This window comes from Xyrauchen texanus, chromosome 6, assembly GCF_025860055.1.
Source record: "Xyrauchen texanus isolate HMW12.3.18 chromosome 6, RBS_HiC_50CHRs, whole genome shotgun sequence".
Classification (NCBI taxonomy): Eukaryota; Metazoa; Chordata; class Actinopteri; order Cypriniformes; family Catostomidae; genus Xyrauchen; species Xyrauchen texanus.
Window position 1 is genome coordinate 48,380,655 of NC_068281.1, and position 16,424 is coordinate 48,397,078.

At 38.8% G+C, this 16,424-nt stretch overlaps 1 protein-coding gene across 1 annotated transcript in view; it reads left to right on the forward strand.

Annotated features, from left to right (window-relative positions):
- Positions 1-16,424, forward strand: part of cacna1eb (calcium channel, voltage-dependent, R type, alpha 1E subunit b) — a 122,947-nt gene that overhangs the window by 89,026 nt on the left and 17,497 nt on the right. The window contains 8 exon segments of the mRNA XM_052127881.1: positions 2,485-2,645; positions 4,017-4,154; positions 5,416-5,617; positions 11,213-11,377; positions 11,573-11,683; positions 11,782-11,862; positions 14,491-14,610; positions 14,718-14,783. Coding sequence (XP_051983841.1) covers positions 2,485-2,645; positions 4,017-4,154; positions 5,416-5,617; positions 11,213-11,377; positions 11,573-11,683; positions 11,782-11,862; positions 14,491-14,610; positions 14,718-14,783 — 1,044 coding nt within the window.

Sequence of the window (16,424 nt, forward strand, 5' to 3'; positions counted from 1 at the left end):
GGCGATGGCTTTGAAGAAAGCAGCCGTCGAGTCTGTTGGGTGTCTGCTCAGGGGGCGGTGACCACTCGAGCCTGAGGCGGTCGACGGCCTGTGTGAAGAGGCGTGTTAACTCCCCTTCGACTCCGGCGCGGGTCCTGCTGGATTCCTGGGCTGAGGAGGAGGCTTGGGAGCCTGTCCACTCCTCGCTGTCCGAAGCCATGATGGAACAGCGGCCCTTATCCTCCGCTCGTCATCCGAGATGGCAGCAGTGCGGCCGCTCGGCGGCAACTGCGCATCCCGGGGCGGGGAGGGTGAAAGCGATGCTTGAGGGAGAGGCTCCGGCGAGGCAGTCGCTTCAACCACAGTTTCCGGCAGCCTTTGTGAGCGGCGCTTCTTCCTGCGCGGCTGAGGGTAGAGGCGCTGGCGGTTTCTGCTTTGACCGCTCGAGTCGAGCCCGCAGGGTCGACATCGGTAGCTCCTCGCAGAAATCGCATCCGCCCTCAGTGAGGGCGAGCTCTGCGTGCCCCAGTCCCAGGCAGAGAGCGCCAGATGATGTGGCGGTCTCCTGTGCTGAGAAGGGCGCGACATGAGGCGCAAGTGGAGTGAGGCATCTTGAAAAGACGCTCGTACTCTTTTGTGAATAGTTCGTGAGAACTAGCTTGCTGAATAAAAGGATACGTCGTCGGATGCGTAGCTCGCAGGATGGCTGAAGGTGGCTGAGACGGCCGGCTTCTTCTAGCGCTGTCCACGCTTGCTAGATGCCCCTCGAACGGCGACGCGGCTTCCAGGTCAGCGATGCGGAGAGCTTCGCTGAAGAGATGAAAATCAGGGTTCCAGCCTACGAACTACGCTTATATGCACTCTAGTCACGGCCATTTTGGCGGGCTTTGATGCAGTGAGCGCGCGGACGCCTCTCATTGGATGCGAGTTCGCCCAAGCTCGTCTATAGGCTGCAGCAGTTGCCGCAGAGCAACCTATGAGCTCGCTAGCTAGCCCGCTCAAGGTCTGCAGCTGCCGCACTGCGTTGACAATGGATACAAAAATTAAGGATAATTTTTTGGCTTCAATATCTCAGAAAAGATGAATCTTTCCGTAGCGTAAGCTAGCTTACGCAATACGAGAGAACCTCTCGTAAGAGAACTGTATTTTAGAGCACCTTCTATGAATTTTCACTATTAAATTAATGGTGTTGTTTTATGTTGTCAGAAATACAGTCAATGAACTCTGGGGTGGGTTTCCCCAAACATACAGTATAATAACACATATTAGGTACATTATCTGTCATTTATTGTGGGTGTAGAATATCTGGCCTTGTGTTTCTTATGCCCAGCCGCATGTTTACATAAACATTTATTTAGTTTTAATCCAAAGTGACTTACAGTACATTCACGCTAGACTGTACATTTCATCAGGATATGCTTTTCTTGGCATTTCTATTGTCTTCAATAAAACTTGATTAACTGTAGTATGCTTGAGGTTTAAAAAATAAATAAGGGATCATTTACAGCCAGCCGGTCACAAAATAAACTCCGACAGGGTGAATAGGAACCCAACATGAAGAGGAGGGATCATCAGCTAAAAGGGTTTACTTTTGTACTTTTATCCCTCTTATTACATGGCTACTTAACAAATAAGTAAATGCACATGAATACTGATATGAGTTTAAATCATTTTGTTAGCTTACTTTGTAGAGACCATGAAGTGAGTCCATGAAATATTGATTTGAATGTAAATTATTTAATTATGTGAGAAGAAAGAGTGCATGGAATGATTCATGAGATGTCTAGGAGACCAGGAGTCTCAATTTACAGTAAAAACATTTAATTTTAGCAATATCTCTGTAACAGTCTCTGTGGAGTCAAACACACACATTAAGGAGATATTCTGCTGTGAACATTTGAGTTATTCCTTTGTGAATAATTAAAACTAGGCTAAATATAATTTGAAGTACTTGCCATTCGTAATATTACATCATTTTGCAGTCATGTACAGAGTTATTTCAGTATTACTATGGAGCTAAACAAAACGTTTAACTGAAGTGGTTTTGAGAGACCATGTGAGGTCTTTGATTATATGGGCGCTTATGCTGGGTTAATAGTTGTATGTTGGTTGAACAGCAAAAAAATAAAGCACATGGAATTGTAATTTTATGTATGATTTGAACAGAATTAGATTTTTCTGGTTGCAGTTCCCAATCATTGTAGAAGAACGTCACTTTGCATTTTGCCACTTTCATTACTATAGCAACCAGGATACCAGAAAATGACTATGAATGCCTGAACATACACAGATATAATTTGATCACTATAACAGTACAGACATTGTAGTGAATTGTGTGGAAATTCACAATGACTTTATTCTTGACAAAAGGCTTTCTGTAATCATTTGGAAAAACGTGCTGTTGTTCGATTAGATGCACTGTAACTCAGTCTTAGAAAATGTTATAAAGCTGTTTTATATGCATAATGTGATGACTTTATGAGGATTATTTGTGTTTGAATGCAGGCTGTGTTCGATTGTGTGGTCACATCTTTGAAAAACGTCTTCAACATTCTCATCGTCTACAAGCTCTTCATGTTCATCTTTGCTGTGATTGCTGTACAGCTCTTTAAAGGGAAGTTCTTTTACTGCACTGACGGATCAATGGGCACACAGAAAGAATGCCAGTAAGTGCCACTGTACATATAAGCCATGATTCAAAAATAAGTAAAAACCAGTGTAACCAGCTAAACAAGATGTTGGCCATGTTTGGAATGGCATACTACAATACTACTCTTCCTATTTCTGATATACAGTATATACACTCACCGGGTACTTTATTAGGAACACCTATACATCTACATATTCTTGCGATTATCTAATCAGTCAATCAAGTGGCAGCAGTGCAATGCATGAAATCATGCAGATAAGGGTCAGGAGCTTCAGTTAATGTTCACATCAACAATCAGAATGGAAAAAAATGTGATCTCAGTGATTTCGGCCATGGCATGTTATTCGTTGCCAGAAGGGCTGGTGTGAGTATTTCTGTAACTGCTAATATCCTGGGACTTTCACACACAACAGTCTCTAGAATTTACTCAGAATGGTGCCGAAAACATAAAACATCCAGTGTGCGACAGTTCTGCAGACGGAAATGCCTTGTTGATGAGAGAGGTCAACGGAGAATGGAAGACTGGTTTGAGCTGACAGAAAGGCTGTGGTAACTCAGATAACCACTCTGTACATTTGTAGTGAGCTGAATAGCATCTCAAAAAGCTCAACACATTGAACCTTGAGGCGGATGGGCTACAAGAGTAGAAGACTGCATCAGGCACTTTATTAGGACCATAGTGTTTTTAAAAAGTGCTCAGTGAGTGTATGTTAAAAGCATTACACCATGTATGTCATTCTGACCACGGTCGCTGCTTGCAGCGCTTATCATATGGAGTCCAAACTTCAAACTGGGGCTTGACGCTGGCAAAGTGGAGACATAAGGTGGACGCTGCTGACCCATTAAAATTGTGGAGAATGAGGGTTGAAGAGATTTAATGTGTATTGCAATGAGTACCCAACCTGTGGGGACTAGTTCTTTCAGTTAGTCAACTTCCCACTTTGTCTTTGGGAAATGTATAATCTTACTTGAGCTGCTGCTATACAATTACCGTATATCTTAATGCTGTGAAAGGCTTTGTTAATAAAATGTTAATACAGTTTTTACATTTTGTTAAATGGTTACATATTGTTTTGATTCCTTTCCTAAGAAGGAACTTAATGCATTTGACAGGAAAAGAAGAAAGTATAGAGTAAAATTTCAGTGCTTTCAAAATCTACCATTAATTGCGTTTAACTTAAAAAATTAAAAAATCATGTGATTAGTCGCAATTAAATATTTTATTTGACTGACAGCACTAATTTTAATTTACAATAACATGTTATAGGCTTCACAGTGAGTGTACCATATTTAAATACTAGAAATCTGCAATAGCTAGATTACCATATAGTGATTAATAAATATGTATTTTTGTATATCATTGTTTAATGGTTTGTGTATTGTATAGGGGCTACTACATTGATTATGGGCGAGACAGGAAGGAGGTGAAGAAGAGAGAGTGGAGGAGACACGAGTTTCACTATGATAACGTCCTCTGGGCTCTTCTAACACTCTTCACTGTGTCCACAGGAGAGGGCTGGCCACAGTATGTACATTTACTTACATATTTAACAAGAGAGGGCATTTCTGGAGTACCCCAACAATAAATATTGTGCATGTCTCCCTGATCTAACCCACCTGATTTTACAGCTAATTAGTAGAGGCTACATGATTTGAATTGAGTGTCTCAAATGAAAGAGACATCCAAAACGTGCAGTACCTGGATCAGTTTTGAGAAACTCTGTTCTACACTAAAAATAATATTTTAATTTCATCCCCAACCTAAGACAATGAATCAATATTGGTAGTAGCTCTAAATTTTCCTTTTGTTTTGGTCTGCACAAATTGCTTGATGGTTTAGTGACCCTTCAAGGACACTTTTTATGTTAATTCATCAAATCAGACTCACCTTTTCTAAAGTGGGAGTGTAAGGACGGCTGGATGTTTCTTATGTAACAGTGCATGAAGTGGCAAGACTTGAGGATTTGGTGAAGCATGATGTAGGAGAACTCCCAAGTAGATAATATCGTTCATGCTCAATTACAAAATTTATTCATTCTCAATTACAAAAATTCATGCTCAATTACAAAAATTGTGAAAATTAGATCACCACACTTAAATTATTGGGTCAGTTCTAGGGTATTTTAAATGGATGCATATATTAGCCAGGCTTTAGCACTCAAACCATCCACATACCTGAAAGTGGTGGACTCATGCTGCCTTCATGTGCTATCAGATTTATCCTACTTCCCACCTCTGAAGTGGCAATTACGAGTGGACGACGCCAGGTTAATTCATACATATTTCTTGAGGAACTGTTATTTTGACACCAGAATACATATCACTCAGTTAGCTTGTTGACGATAATGGAATTTATTTCAGTATTTAATGAAAGCTATTTTCACTGTGTAAAAATGTACAACATGCATAGAATTGTTGCTGATATACATAAATTAATATGAACAAAACAGCAAGTGCTAACAATTAGCTGTATTTAGATAAATGAACAAAACCTGTCATTCATTACAGAAATTGTACTCTCCTCTGCCATGTTGAAAATCATGTCATTTGACAGAGACAGGAACAGGAAGTGTCAATGAAACTTCAAAATAAAAGACATGATCTAAAACATGAACAAAAAACACAAAGATGTGACATTGTCTCACTGGATACTGCTTTTGGGACTGTTTTTGGAAAAAAGGCAACACATAGTATATTCAAAAGTATATAGAGGTACAGTCTATATATATATATAAATGGTAAAAGAGGACTCATGACTTACAGTTTCAAATTCCTTTTTCTTACAGAGTTCTTCAACACTCAGTGGACGTCACTGAAGAAGACCATGGCCCAAGTAGAGGAAACCGCATGGAGATGGCAATTTTCTATGTAGTATATTTTGTGGTTTTTCCCTTCTTTTTTGTCAACATCTTTGTTGCTCTCATAATAATCACATTCCAGGAGCAGGGTGACAAAATGATGGAGGAGTGCAACTTGGAGAAAAATGAGGTGAATATTACAGTCCTGCTTTAGTGGAAAATAAGTATCTGATTCAGTAGACTGTGGATTAAACATTAAGAATTATTGATGTTTTTGAGGTAGCTACCATAGGTTTCATTAACCCTTAAATGCATGGCTGTTCCGCCAAACATTATAATATTCCTCTGGTGTTGTTGTGACCCGGCACATATGGATCTACTATGTCCTGATAGTGTAAAATATATTTTATAAAATTTTTATGTTTTCAAAGAGATGATGCTACGGAGCCCTCGAAGTGACCTGTGCAAAAAAAAAAAATCTAAGAAACTATCGCGTGCGCACGAGAAACTATTGCGTGCGCACGAGATACTTTCACGTGCGCACGCGTTACAGTTTCCGGTGTGTGTATAGCTCTTTTCCGATTGCGTCATTGCCATCATTAATTTACTCAAAGATACTGAGAGCATGGATGCGCATGAATTTATAGAGATATATTTTAAACTTGGCCTTCAATACAAAGACATTACTGTCTATGACATTTGTAATACTGTCATGGCTGAGACACGCTTTGATCTTCCAAAGGATGATCAAGCAATAGACTTGTACTTGCATTTAACACGAGAACTACCGGAATTCTATAACTACTAGAATGGCCATAGCCGTCATTCTGACCGTTCATACTAGACTGTACCAAATGTCATGTCATATTTACATTCGAAACTTCTAATGAGGTTTTAGAATGAAGCTTCTAATGTCTGTCGTCATATTTCATGGCATCATCACCCTAAAAATGTATTGAATAAAATAGAATAATATGGATCAAATGGAGCCAAGCGAATGCAGATAGTCCTACATAATACAATCTTTTTTGTAATATATAATAGTGCTAGACTATACAAATACATAGGCCTATAATCAGTGGCGGCTGCTGGTCTTTCAAAGAGGGGAAGCTCATTTTCAGCCTACATTATAAACTTATTTAAAAGTAAATTCTGCCCTACTTGTTTGACTGTTTCATTATGTTTAGTCACTTGAATGCGAGCACCTTCATTGATTGCATGCTCAACCCTGATCCTGCCCATGCAACTTAATCTTGCACATGCACTCACATGTTCATTGCTTTTTTCATGTCTTTTATATGCCCTGTCAAAGTTAGACAGATCTCCAAACCCCACTTTTGACCAAACAACACATCCTTGAGATGGTTTCATCAAGAGGCATGGCCAGCAGTACATTTTATTTGTCACAGCACTTCCAGTCAGGCAGCTAACTTTGTCATACCAGGAGAGCTGAAAAGACCTGTTATTTTTCCCTATTTTTTGCACTAAATCAATCTTAGGTGTTGATCTGCCCTGCTGTTTAATTCTAATTTTTTCCTCGTAAGGAAGACTTTCAAATGGCTTCACCAAAATCAGGTCGACAATATTAGCACCGTCTGCCATCTTGCGCAGTTTCACCCGTACGACGCTAGCCTAGCCTACGAACGAACGAATGAACGCTCTAAAACAAAATATATTAAACTTGGTAAAACTGAAACAAGGAATGTGGAGTATAATTGTGTGAAATGTATTATGCAAATTGACTAGCAATTTCGCCAAACAAATATAAAGAAATAGGTTGCAGCAATTTGTCTTTCGACTACACTTGAGAAATCCGCGATGGGACTGAGCGTGAAATAGCTTCAGTGACTTATTATAGTACAGATTCGCTGTCAATCAAAAGGAGATGCAGTCTTTCGACAGATCCTCCAATCATCACGCGGAAGCCCGGAGTCCGGGCCAGCCCACTCCTCATTCACCCCCAGAGACGCTGAGCGTCTGTGGGCGGGACATAATCGCAGCATTTATCCAATGACCGTCTATTTTCGGAGCACTGAAAAAAACTGTTCAGAGCAGCCACATTGAAGTCAATGGACGCTCGGCTTCAACAGAGAAATGCACTGACGCTACGGGAATGTATGAGAAGTAAATCGAGTCAGCCGACCTGCTATATGTAATGTAGCTGATTCTGAACGAACTCGTCTTCGAGATGAACGTGTTCTAACGCATTTTTAGTCAATAAATTGTTTACACAATAGTACATATTTGACCATTATTTTTTTGACATTATAGGGGAAGCTGAGCGTCCCTTGCAGTCTTAAAGAAATCCCCACTGGCCTATATATATTATATATTAGCTGCTAGACTGCCCCGGAAGGTGCGTGCCTCGCTTTGTGTACAGCAAGTTTTTTCACTGGAATGAAAATCCATGAATAAATGAATCTGTTATATTAATAATAAACACCAGGACACAAAATTTTAATTCTAATGAATGTGAAAATGTATTAGTTCATCGACAACCACATAACTTGCTATTGTAGCTAATTACAGATACAAATTTGATTATTTATATCAAATTATTCTCTTTGTAAAATAAAAACAAATCAATGCAATAGCTTATAAAAACATCACCAATGTGTATTTCAGTGCATAGTAAAAACCTTAGACATGTATGAAACACATATAGGCCTAACCCAAAATGGCCAAAGCGGTTAATAAAGAATATGAACATTCGATAAACTGAGGTTTATCAGGGGCCCCCTTTTTAGAAGAATAATTTAATATAAATAATCAAATTTGTATCTGTAATTAGCTACAATAGCAAGTTCTGTGGTTGTCGATGAACTAAAACATTTTCACATACATTAGAATTAAAATTTTGTGTCCTGGTGTTTATTATTAATATAACAGATTCATTTATTCATGGATTTTGATTCCAGTGGTGGCTGCATAGGATTGTTTCCAATTTCCAATAAATCCAGTGCGTTGTAAAGTCCAAAAGTCAACATGTTTTGAAAAAGGATAGATGTAATAATTTCCAAAATTCACAACATGTTTTTATCTAACGAAATATTCCGCCTCAATCCATGTTTGTTTGCGTTTAGACTTTCAAAACCATTTTCACTGTGGTGAAAAAACTTGCTGTACACAAAGCGAGGCACGCACCTTCCGGGGCAGTCTAACAGCTAATGTATATATATATATATACTATAGGCCTATGTATGTGTATAATCTAGCACTATTATATATTACAAAAAAGATCATATTATGTAGGACTATCTGCGTTCGCTTGGCACTCCATTTGATCCATATTATTCTATTTTATTCAAATTGAGGATTTTGTTTTGATTTTTACATTTTTTAGGGTGATGACACCATAAAATATGACGACAGACATTAGAAGCTTCATTCTAAAACCTCAATAGAAGTTTCGAATGTAAATATGACATGACATTTGGTACAGTCTAGTATGAACGGTCAGAATGACCACTATGGCCATTCTAGTAGTTACAGAATTCCGGTAGTTCTAGTGTTAAATGCAAGTACAAGTCTATTGCTTGATTAGTGTCCTTTGGAAGATCAAAGCGTGTCTCAGCCATGACAGTATTACAAATGTCATAGACAGTAATGTCTTTGTATTGAAGGCCAAGTTTAAAATATATCTATAAATTCATGCGCATCCATGCTCTCAGTATCTTTGAGTAAATGAATGATGGCAATGACGCAATCGGAAAAGAGCTATACACACACCGGAAACTGTAACTGTAAAGTATCTCGTGCGCACGCGAAAGTCTCTTCGATTTTTTTTTGCACAGCTCACTTCGGGGGCTCCGTATGATGCAACAAACGATAGAATGGGGTTTATTAATTTCATCCAGAAATTGTATTAAACACAACTGGCTGTCAAAAACATATTGAGCTGCACATACAACTTGAATGAAAACTCAAATGACTGACTCAACTGGTTCAGTGAAGAGGAGTATTCGTTCAGTGAGTCAAACCAATGATATGCTTTTGCACATCCCGCACTCGAATGCTATTGGCTCATGCTATAGTCATTCTTTAAAGGCAAGAAAAGCCACCAAAGTAGTCTCACTTTACCATCGGCTTCGAAAGGGAAAGACATTAATCTTACAATTCATTCAAAAACTTTTTGTTTAAACATTGGCGACCAACATATACTCTGGTTACTAATTTAACCTTTACATGCATTACACATATAAATTTAATATTGGCATTATATTCATGCTGTTTAGCCAGATGGGAACTGGCTCCCTCGGTGAGCCTGGTTTCTCCTAAGGTTATTTTTCATCATTAACTAACATCTTATGGAGTTTTGTGTTCCTTTCAACAGTCGCTCACTGGGGGCATTAAGACAATTAAAAAAAAAAGGCATAATCTAAAATTACAGTATTGAATTAAACCACACACTGAGGTCTTTAAGACGTAACAAACATTACAGCTTCTTTTCTGTTTGAGCATGATTTTCTGTAATACAAATAAAATGACTTGAGCTGAGCTGAATGAGAACAACTCATTCACTTTTTAACACAGATTTGTTTAAAAAAACGTATTCATTCACGAACACGAGTCCTTGCTGACATCCTAGTTGCTCCTTCCGATGACACGCCATGCCAGCAATAGGGTCAGAATCCTGGTTCTTTAAACTGAATACACAGGGGACCAAGTCCTACTTTGTCATTATGAGATGCTGTGCATTCTTAAATGCTGTTCTGCTCACTACAATTGTACAGAGGTGTTATCTGAGTTACCATAGCCTTTCTGTCAGATCGATCCAGTCTGACCATTCTCTGTTGACCTCTCTCATCAACAAGGCGGTTTCCATCCACAGAACTGCCGCTCTTTGGATGTTTTTAGTTTTGGCACCATTCTGAGTGAACTATAGAGAATGTTGTGTGTGAAAATCCTAGGAGATCAGCAGTTACAGAAATACTCAGAACAGCCAGTCTGGAATCAACAATCATGCCACTGTCAAAATCACTGAGATCAGGCCTGGGTAGCTTACTGTAGCGAGCAAAGACACTGACTACCTCCCTTGGAGTCAAGAGTTCAAATCCAGGGTGTACTGAGTGACTTCAGCCAGGCTTCCTAAGCAACTAATTGGCCCAGTAGGATGGTAGACTCACATGGAGTTACCTTCTGTGTTTTCTTAATATGGTGGTTCTTGCTCTCAGTGGGGCGCGTGGTGTGTTGTACGTGGACACCAAGGTGAATGGTGCGAGCCTCCACATGCGCGAAGTCTCCGCAGTAACACGCTCAGCTAGCCACATGATAAGATGCGCTGGCTGACTATCTCAGAAGTGGCAGCAACTGAGATCCATCCTCCGCTACCTGGATTGAGGAGACTGTGCCACAACGAGGAATTTGAGAGCATTGGGAATGGGCGTGTCAAATTGGGGAGAAAAAGGAGAGAAAATTCTAAATTACTGAGAACAAATTTTTCTCACTAATGACCCTATACACTTTTGGTAATTAAGCCATTAGAAATGCAGTTTTGGCAATTTTTTATTGTTGCACTATTCATAAGAGAAATGTTGAGGAGTACAAAAGAGGTGTGGGTGTAACTCCAAAAAATGGATGAGGTAAAAGGGGGTGCAATGATGTCCCAGGTCACTAAAGACCTAAAGGTAAGCATTAAAGGGTTAACAGCCCATAGGTCAATTATAGTAAACACAGTCTCTGATCTAAACATGATATAACAATAAAGGTCTGATGTTACTGTATGTGGACTTTTGCAGTAATAACCTGCACGTTCCTTTGCTTGTTTCTCATCTCACTCTTCCAGCGGGCGTGCATTGACTTTACTATCAGTGCAAAGCCTCTGACGAGATACATGCCTCAAAACAGACAAACTCTGCAGTACCGATTATGGCACTTTGTGGTGTCACCGTCATTTGAGTACACTGTTCTGGTCATGATTGCACTCAACACAGTCGTCCTCATGATGAAGGTAAAAAACCAAATTCAACATTTTTCTATTTTGGAATGATTACTATATTTTAAAATGACTTTGAAACAATGCAACTGGAAATCCAATTGAATGGTCTTCAGCTTTAGCTCAGCTTAATTTATTGATTGTTGAAATAGATCTTTATGTATATATATGTTTCTACTATCATTATTTGATAATCTTACCTTATTTCAGTACCACTCGGCCCCAGCTGCCTACGACATGGTCTTAAAGCACCTCAACACGGCGTTCACTGTGCTCTTCTCTCTTGAATGCATCTTAAAGATCATGGCTTTTGGGTTCATTGTGAGTATTGTAAGATCATGCTCATGTTGATCAGTGTCGTCCAGAGCAGAATGCATCTATAATCAGCTTGAATTGTTTTCTCCTGCCTCGTCTTGCAGAACTACTTTCGTGATACATGGAACATCTTTGATTTCATCACTGTGCTGGGCAGTATTACTGAAATTGTGGTAGATTTACAGGTAGGAATATAATCATATGTTGTGCTCAAACACTTTTTTGCTGGCCTGAAAATAACAGGCTATAAGGAGTATGGTGTGAAATTAATTACCTATGCATTTCCATTTGAAACTATTTTTAAAACGCATTTTACTTATTCTTTTATAGGAGCTCATTTTATGATCTAACTGAGAGACTACATGGAATGTTTGTACTTTTAAACATGTATTTGTCACACACCAGGACAATTTAAAATTAACTAGTCAAGGTTATAAGGTGCAATGGTGACCAGTTACAGGAATTAAAATATACACTCAGTGTTGGAAAAGGCCTATAATCATTGGGGGGACCGAAGCTGGGGAGTCAGGGAGAATTTGAAGATCAGGTTAGTGAAAACTGCAGGATATTTTGGACAGCTACGCCTCAGTTTAATGCTCTGAAAATCAGGAATCGTTAAACACATGTAGATGTGGATCTAGTTGAAGGGGATTTCCCTTAAAAAAGTAACCAGTTGGAACAGACTAATCTCACTGTGAATTTACCCTTTGCTAAGCTCCGCCCCCCTTGCTTACCGTTGCTCGCTCTGTCTAGCTTTGCAGAACTTCCCAGAGAAGTGAATGGGAGATTGCCAAGTATTCTCAAAAACAAAATTGATAATATTCTTATGTGGGCTGGAATGAAGAGTGACATTGTAAAGTATATTTATCTGACGCTGTTTGTAAAAGAAATAGTTAAATTACACAGTAATTTGATTGAAAATTGTGGCGACTGTGAATCAGAATCGAGTCAAATTACAATCTTTTTAATTAAATATAAAAAATAAAAAGATACAACTTTTCCAAGTGACCCCACAACAACTTTTTTTTTTACATTTTGTGGATAATTTCTATAAAATTCCACTTAAAACTGCTCAAACACACATTACTCCTGTAGACTCTAGTTGGAAAAAAGAAAATGCTCATCAGAGAAATGGCACGCAGCAACAGTTGCTAAGATAGGATTGGTTAGAAACACTTTTAATGCAGGGCTTAGTGAAGGGTCAGTTCATTGACTGTAGGTCGAAAGTTGTTCAGCTAATCCAGCTCACCGGTCAGTGCTTACCAAAATTCGAACTACTGCCCACAGTAAGGTAGCAGGAAGTGTTTTTTAACGTAAGGGCACGTGTAAGCTTTCTGGGCAGCCTGGTCTCATGAAATGTACGTGAGCATTGCAACGTTTTTGCAAAACTGAAATGACATGCTTCATTACACGTTTGGCTGCAGTTTTAAAGTGAAATGCCCAGCGGGGGGTGCCAAATCTCAATGAAATGGGGGTTGTAATCAGACAAGGATTTAAAGGTTTTAATAAGTGAACCATACCTCCCTAACCTAAAACTTTACCGTAAACCTAACCAATAGTGTCCGGAAAGTTATATAAGAGTTTAACAAAACAGACAACCTTACTCTTACCAACACCTAACCCTAACTGATCGTGTTTTAAAATGCAAATTCGTAATAAAAAAATAAGAAAACAGACATTATCTGAAGCATCCAAGCCATCTTGTGTCGCTTCTATGCCAGTTTCACATATATACGTCTTCAGCTGGACTTGATCAGTGGCCGTCAAGCTCAAAGTCCAACGCTCTATCAGGTGAGCTATCAAGCAAGCTAAATACATAGGAATAAGTGTATATATGCACGTGGGTCTGTAATACAAGTGTTAAAATGTTTCGTTTTTAAACTAATGCGTTAAAGAATAGGTGTTTTGATATCATTACATGGGGGGGGGGTGAAAAATATGTTTTTAAAAATATGTTTTTATAAAATCTAAATCCGCAATTGAACTCATGATTTGTGTGACAAAGTTTAAACCTCACAGTTGTTGTAGCGCCTCTAGTGTTCATTTCATCAAGAAAATCCAGCGAAATGTAGAATGTGGCACGTACAAATCAGTTTGCAAAAATGTACAGTATATAGAGTAACGTTCATACTGTGAGACCTGGGCTGCGTTTACCAAAATCATCGTAATCCAAGTAGATTGTTGAAACCATTGGCACCAATGGTCTCTACGATCTATTTAAGCTTGCGATACTTTTGGGAAACCCAGCCCAGGTTGTTCTGGGTGAAATGTCCAAAGAGGGGTGACAATAATCTTGTCAATAATATTATAATATTGTGAAGAGGAATGCATATTTTATTAACTCTAACCCAAACCCCAACTCTATAGACCTAACTGTCAGTGGAGTAAAAATGTAATCTTAGAGGGAATATATAACCTCCAAATGGCACACATCATTGATTACGTGATGGTGATTACTTTCTGGTTTCAACATGGTACATTAACCCAAGTCTGTGATTATGGTCTGGAGATGGTGCTTTTCAGTAGCTCAGCAGAATGGGGTCAGTGTCAGTGTACTATAAAATTCGGTAGCAACATATACTTCCCATGTAATTATGTTGGTTTGAACTAGAACAACACCTCCACCCCAATTTACTCTGTGTCCCTGTGTCCCCACATTTACATGCCCACCACCAACCCCCGTACCCCCATAGCCCTGTTAAAATTTGCTTTATACAATCACAATAATTTTTGCCAAAAATCTTGATATAAAAGTCTTTTTTAACCACTTTTCACCCTTATCTCACCACTTTTACATTTTCTAATCTATCCAGTCTGTGAACACAATCAATATGAGTTTCCTTAAACTTTTCCGGGCGGCTCGACTCATTAAACTCTTGAGGCAGGGCTACACAATCCGCATTCTGCTGTGGACCTTTGTTCAGTCCTTTAAGGTAAAATCCAGTTAATTTATCGCTTTTCTCAGATAAAGCCTGTGTCACATGAATGTAAACACAATGCAAATTCTTACCACACACTCTTCATTCTCTTCTTATTTCAGGCTCTTCCATATGTTTGTCTTCTCATCGCTATGCTGTTTTTCATTTATGCTATTATTGGCATGCAGGTAAGATTCTACTAACAGTATTAATGACAATTAGAAAAATGATCAACAGGATATAAACTGACCCAGAAGCACTGCCATCTTTTCACAAAAGCCATGATGGTGTCTGCAAATACAAAAGAAGTGTACTAAAGATATTTGTATTTTTTTTCCACTCTATGAGAATATCTCTGAATATTAGAATGCTCAAAACTGGCACCACAAGTCTGTTTTAGCTTTATGTGTAATGCTAAATATTACTAGTATGTTTCCTGTAGTTCTTGACTGGTGTGTATTGAAGTGTGTTAGACAAAGAGAGCTTGACTAAAGGCTTTTCAAGTTTGCTGTTTTCTATTAGCAGTGTATTACTTTGAATTGTAAAAGTTGAGGGCAGTCTTTTGGTTTTATATGAATTATTACTGAGAGTCTGTCAGTTCTTCATTACAGTGGCGCAATGCTGCCATGTAGACTTTTTCACTCATAAAAATGGCATAAAAATTGCATCTTTTATCATAAAAATGACACAGTTATGTCATAAAAACAACATCTGTCATTTTAGTGAGATGTTTGGGGCATCTGACAATGAACTAATTGGGCTTTTCCACTGGACGGTATGGCTCGGCTCGACTCTGCTCGCTTTTTGGGGGTTTTCCACTGTGGATAGTACCTGGTACCTGGTATTTTTTTAGTACCACCTTGGTCGAGGTTCCAAGCAAGCCGAGCCAATACTAAATGTGACGTCAAAACCTTGCAGATCACTGACTGGTCAGAGAAAATCGTCACTACCAGCGTCGTTGTTATAAGCTAGATGGCAGGTTTGCCATGCGTCGTCTTTGAGATAACAGTAATGTCCTTGTCTGCGCTTTGGTGTATGATTTCCCAAACTCTCCTGTTTTCTTTTAGCTGTGTTTTGTCTTGCTGCCGACAGCCTCTTTTGAAAGAAAGTTTGTCGTCTTGCTGTGAAAAATAGCCATATGCCGAGAATCAAGAACACCATTCATTCATTGCTCCTTTGTTGTGTGTTTGTGTCGCGGCACAACTATGAGAATCAGCCTATAATCCCACCTACGTTGAGGCGGCACTAAACTGCAGTGGAAAAGCAAGCATAGAAAAGTAAATGGAGTTGAGTCGAGTCGAAATGTAATGTGCAGTGGAAAAGTGGCATTAGGCTACGTATCACTTTTTTTGTCCCAGCCCACCTGTGCTTACAGTACAGTGTAGGCTACTCAGCGGTAAATGAATTCTACACATAAAATAGTTTCATTTTGTAACATATTGTAATGTCAGCATGGATTTGGGGATTTTTTTCTCCAGAATCGCAAGGTTTCAGAGGAAAATATTGTCTGGAAGCCAAAAGGTTTTGGAGGGTCCACAAAAAGGATGAGAATATAGTATTTATTTTACATTTAATTTAGTATAATTAATGAAATTCTAACTTTAAGTGTAACCCTTGGGAGTTTTGCCAAACATTCATGCATAAAACTATGTCGGGCTATCTAACACAAATTGATATAAAAAAGCTACGATAAATATCTATTTAAAAATGTACAATTGGAAAATTGGCTATTTTAAAGACGATTTGAAAATAATTCAAGAATTTAATCGGCCACTTATCAAACAGATCTTGTTACTAATGATGGCATATGATAAATATATTGAATGTGT